Source organism: Vicia villosa, linkage group LG1, assembly GCF_029867415.1.
Source record: "Vicia villosa cultivar HV-30 ecotype Madison, WI linkage group LG1, Vvil1.0, whole genome shotgun sequence".
Lineage (NCBI taxonomy): Eukaryota > Viridiplantae > Streptophyta > Magnoliopsida > Fabales > Fabaceae > Vicia > Vicia villosa.
The window spans coordinates 83,699,712-83,705,542 of record NC_081180.1 but is presented as its reverse complement, the minus strand read 5'-3'; the positions used below and the strand labels follow the sequence as shown (position 1 = coordinate 83,705,542).

Genomic DNA, 5,831 nt, shown 5'->3' with positions numbered 1-5,831 from the left:
GGCACATTTGATGACATGTCTGGATAGTAGACATTTGTGGTGTCAAAGGTATGTTGTGGTTGGGAGAGTGAAAGCGGTTGAGATTGGGAGTATGATTGGTCGAAGTCGGGTTGAGGGATTGGGGTGTTATGTAGCGGTGGTCGAAGTGTTGATTGTTGATATTGTTCTTGGTGATAGTAGTAGTTTGTTTGGGGGGTTGAGGTGTAAGGGGTTGGAATTTGAGATGGTGTGGCAAAAAATGTGTGTTGTTGTGTGGTTTGAGTGTGTTGGTATGTTTGTGGAAAGGAAGAAGTTTGTTGTTGGAATTGTGTTTGTTGGAATTGTGTTGTTGGTTGGAATTGTGGTGTTGTTTGAAATTGTGGTGGTGGTTGGAATTGTGGTGTTTGTTGGAATTGTGGTGGTGGTTGGAATTGTGGTGTTTGTTGGAATTGTGGTGGTGGTTGGAATTGTGGTGTTTGTTGGAATTGTGGGATTTGTTGATGAAAGGTTGTTTGTGGGGTTGATGTAGAGGAAGGATAATAACGAGGGTCTGCCAAATACGTTTCTTTCGACAAATATAACAATGGAATATTTCTTAACCATTGCATATAATCATCGGTGTGTCGTAAAGTAGTACTCAACTCACCTGTCATTATTAAGTTTCTTCTACCTTTCCACTCATTGTTCTCGTGAATGTTCACATGTCGATAATTACAATCCTTTACATCATTCTTCGTTACCAAGTGATGATCTCCAAGACACCTCGGGGGTTGAGGGATGTTTTGCGTAAAACCAAATTGAAGCCTAACCCTGTCGGCGTGATGCATTTCCACAATATGAAAACAGATAATATATGTAGTTGCACTCCACGCTCGAGCTTCTCGTTGAGTGCGACGAGGATATTCTTCGTAAGGCCTCCACAAAAACTGTAAGACATAAATAAATATAAGAGTCGTATTCAAGTAAATGAAAGATTTAGTATATGGCTTGGAAAATAACTTACATCTCCTTGGACCATGTGATCCAAAATGAAACGATATCCATCAAGAAAAGCATTTGGAGATGAGTAATACTCCATACCTCGTTGTGCAAATCTTGCATATTTAAAAAGTTCAATTAGGACTATGCGTTAACTTATTGGAAAAATAAATATATAGAGTAAAGAATTTACCTAGTGGCGTATGGATAGGATGGAGCAATTTCACTCCTTGGAGCAAGTTGTGGAATACGATAGTATGTCCACACAGCGAGAATAGACTTGGAAACTGGGAGACATCTTACAATGACCTTCCACAATGGTTATTGGTAATGAAAACATATCTGCCTGGAATGATAATAGACTTGGAAACTTTACCTGCATTTTCAAACGAAGGAAGTCAGTTGGGTGATAAGATGATATTCCATCGTCTATTTTGGGCTTTTCAACCTTGCATCCATGGTTTTGCCTATTGCAAGCCAATTGTTCAAGTCGACGGAACATGGTTGTATGGAAGGTACAAAGGGACATTGTTGATGGCTGTGGCGCAGGATGGGAATGGTAACATTTTTCCAATTGCTTTCGCTATTGTCGAGGGTGAAACCAAGGATGCTTGGAGTTTTTTCCTTCGTAATCTAAGAATCCATGTGACACCCCAACCCAATCTATGCCTAATATCAGACAGACATCCATCGATTAAAGGTGCCTACGATGATCCTGCAAATGGATGGCAAAATCCTCCGTCATCACATGTCTATTGCATAAGGCATATCGCGCAAAATTTTATGCGTGCGATTAGAGACAAAGAACTACGTAAAAAACTCGTCAACATGGGTAATAGTCTGGTTGATATTTATGAAGTAAATTTTTCAAATTCACTTTGTTGGTTTCTTGACATGTTTATTATTTGTGACAGGATATGCATTGACGGAGTCAACGTACAATTACTATAGAACCGAAATTCGTCAGGCAAATAGAGATGCTATGGAGTGGATTGAAAATATCCCCAGGGAGAAGTGGGCAAGGGCGTTTGATAGAGGGCAACGATGGGGACACATGACGACTAACCTTGCAGAAGCAATGAACTCTGTGCTAAAGGCTACCAGAAATCTACCAATAGCGTCTTTGTTTTCGGCCACATATTTTCGGATGGGAGCATTATTTGGTCAACGCGGACATGAATGGACAAAGAGGTTGACATCAGGCCAGACTTTTACAGACAAGTGTATCAAGGGGATGACTGAAGAGGTCAACAAAGCAAACAGTCATAATGTTTACCAGTTTGACCGGGAGAGGTTCTATTTTATGGTGGCCGAAAGAATAAACCGCAACGATGGTCGTCCAACTGGTACTTACGGTGTTGATCTACGAAAGCGAACATGTGATTGTGGAAAATTTCAAGCGTTCCATTTGCCTTGCTCACATGTGATTGCAGCATGTGAAAGTATACGCCAAGACTACACCATTCACATACCCGACGTGTTCAAGATACAACATGTTTTTAAAGTCTACCAACAAAGCTTCCAGATCCTCCCACATCAAGACAATTGGCCTCAATATAGAGGGCCTACTCTTTGTCATGACGAAACTATGCGTAGGAAAAAAAGAGGCCGCCCTAACAGTACTCGGATTCGAACCGAAATGGACGACGTGGAAAAGGAAAAGAGAATGTGTGGGATATGCCGTGAAGTTGGCCATATCCGAAGTAAATGTCCAAATGTATCAGGCCCGTCCAATAGGCCTCCTTAATGTTTACTTCAACTGGCTTTATTTAATGTTTACTTCAACTAGCTTTATTTAATGTTTACTAAAACTAGCTTTATGAATGTAATATAATGTTTTTTTAATTGAGTTTGCAACCATCAATGACTAAAACAACATTTCACATTAAACATAACTAAAACAACATTTCACATTAAACATAACTAAAACAACATTTCACATTACCAATACAACATTCAATGACATCGAAATAAAGACCGCTACAAATAAAACAACCACACATGAAACACTTAAAACGACCATCAACACAAACATATTCTAAGAGATTACAACCATCAAAACAATATCGTGTGGTCCTAGCATCATCATAAGGACACCAGCGTCATTTTTTATGGCTCTCCAAGAACGAGTTACTACTCCATTTGGGCCTTTCTCTGTGACCTGCCTTTCAATTTTCCTTATCTTTTCACCCTCAAGAATGTTTTCGTCTAACCATCCTATCAAGTGCCTCTGTAGATGCTCGAAAGTTTGAGTGTTCCATAGTTTGATCTTCAACGGAGGCTTTGTTGCTGAAAAAAATAATGTTGCATCTCTCTTCATAGGTGGAAACGTTGGAAGGGGTTCCTCAGACATCTCCAATAGTAACACTATACCTTCAATTGCAACTGATGTGATTGGAAATGTGGTTGTACAGTCTTATTTATAGGCAAAAAAATAATAATAAAATATATGCCCTCGTCCATCTATTGGCCGAACCCACACATGTTCGTCCATCTATTGGCCGAACCCACAAATGTTCGTCCATCTATTGGCCGAACCCACACATATATTTTAATTATTATTTATTATATTTTAATTATTATTTATAATAATTAAATAAATATTGGCAAATGTATGTTTTTTTAAATATATTATAATGTTTTTTATTACATTTTATTATATTTTAATAATTATTTATAATAATAAATCAATTGACAAATAATTAATTTTAATTATATTATAATATTTTTTATTATATTTAATTGAATATAATTATATTTAATTATATTATAATAAAAAAACATTTTTTTATAATTAATCTCTTCACTTATATCAAATTTTTTATTTAATGTATTTAATTTAAATTTTAATGTTTTTTATTTAATTTTATTGTTTTTTAATCTTTAATTAAAATAAAATATCAATTATAGACTTTAATAATCATTTAAATAAAAAAAAACAAAAAAAAAAAAAAAAAAGGCCCAGTTAGCGTCCGGCCCACCCCTGGCCGGACCCAAACTATGCAAAAAATCCTTCATCTGTCCGTCCAAGGGGTGGCCGGACCCAAACAAGGAAAGTGGCATATTGGTCATTTTTTTTCACTTTGGGGCATTATGGTATATTTTTTTCGTTTTTGTGGCAGTACAGTAAAAAAATCCCTAAAATTCATTCCATTAAAACTGAACACATGAAATACAAAGTAAATAACAAGAGATGACACACATCAGTGCATCTATGACATGACAGCAGGAAATTCTACATGAAACACAATAAGAAAAATACACGGAAACTCATGTTAGCAACAAACAAATCCTAACTTGAAAGTCTACCTAACTAAAGGTGTTTCCTTCAAAAGTCCAAACATTATTCTTCATGCAACAACCTCTTACTCATTCCTAAACTTTGTCAAAGAACATGAGAGTACCTCTCACACCCTTTTTCTCCAGGCGTTTAGCAGTGGCGTTGGTCAAGAAATTGTAAAAATCCTTCATGTCAAGGAAGTGTAAGGCTTTCAGTAGATTCTTAAGCTCGCCATCACTCATTGATTCAACAAACTCATCTTTTTCTTCTTCAGTTTGTTTTTGGTAATAATCCTTTATTTGCGAAAGCTGCAACTCGTATACATAATTGTAGAACGGAAGCGGTGAAGAAAGAGATGCACCTTCAGGTAAATCCTTCAGGGCATCTTGAACTTGATTCATTTTTAGAGCTATACTGCGCTCCATATCAAACACTACGCCATCAACGGTTTTCAGCTGTATTGTGGGTGATGCCATTGTTAGTAAAATATGGTTAGAGTTTTTTGGGATGAGAATGGAGATGAGAGTGTTTAATTTGAAGAGAATGGAGATGTGATGATTTATAAAAATGTTTGATGGCCTGTGCAATTGCTCTGTGATAACTTGTGTAGTAGGAGAAAGATTCTGATTCTCTTCTTTGAAAACAGACAACCAATATAATAAGTTAGTGATGTAGACATGTCCTTTATAAATGTAGAGTATAAGAAAGGACCTTTCTGATGTAGGCAAAGTATGTAGCTGAAAGAGGTTGCACCAACTGTGGCCGTCACATATGACATAGCTGTTTAATTTTAAAACCATCGGTCAATAACATACGCTATGTTGTAGTCTATGTATCAGTTTTATTTTCATAGCAGCATCGCAGAACTTTAATAAAGTGTAGTAGAACTTGAATAAAAATGGAAATAACGTGTATATAATATAAGAAAATATAGAGATGAGTGAGAATCTTATATCTCATTCTATAACAGTAAAGATATATCTTAACAAAACCTGCACAAGTCTATATGTAAACCATTCATTTAATTGGCCTTTTCATTATTATAGATAATGGTTTGTTAATGTTCAGGTTAGCTACAAGGTATTTCTCCCTAAGAAAACCCATGCCTTGGCTAGAAGGCAACTTAAGTGATGATAATATTTGACAAAATTCATTTACAAGTTTTTTGCGGTTTTATTCATGAACTATTTCTGCTGCATCAATTTTATATATGTGCTATATATTGTTTAAGTGACTTTGGAGTTACAGTGAAAGTAGACTGTTACACAAATAATGCTACAACCATTATAACACAGTGCAAATTAAGGGAATTTTGTTACCTCTTAGGTTTCTTCCATTTAGCAGTTTATTCAACAACATCACAAACTGAAAAATAGATCCAATATATCAAAAAGAGAAAAGTTTGCGACGTGAAATGAACATATACATTTTATATGTGTATTTACCTCGGACAAAAAGCGAAGGACTTAGAACTGGATGAAGGGAAGGAATAGATATCCAGATCTGATGACAGAGATGAAATAATGTTATACTGAAAAATGAAAAAAGATATATCAACCAAAAAAAAATGAAAGTGAAAAGCAATTTATAAATA

The 5,831-nt window shown here is 35.7% G+C and overlaps 2 protein-coding genes across 2 annotated transcripts; one reads left to right on the top strand and one right to left on the bottom strand.

Annotated features, from left to right (window-relative positions):
• Positions 1 to 1,287: 1,287 nt before the first annotated feature.
• Positions 1,288 to 2,704, top strand: LOC131647934 (uncharacterized). The gene is made up of 2 exons (XM_058917747.1): positions 1,288 to 1,789; positions 1,872 to 2,704. Exons 1-2 carry the CDS (start codon positions 1,288 to 1,290, stop codon positions 2,702 to 2,704), a joined length of 1,335 nt encoding a protein of 444 aa, XP_058773730.1.
• A 1,465-nt stretch (positions 2,705 to 4,169) lies between these two features.
• LOC131647922 (uncharacterized) lies at positions 4,170 to 4,713 on the bottom strand. The gene is made up of 2 exons (XM_058917741.1): positions 4,362 to 4,713; positions 4,170 to 4,192 (listed from the first exon to the last, which is right to left on the bottom strand). Exons 1-2 carry the CDS (start codon positions 4,711 to 4,713, stop codon positions 4,170 to 4,172), a joined length of 375 nt encoding a protein of 124 aa, XP_058773724.1.
• Positions 4,714 to 5,831: the final 1,118 nt, after the last annotated feature.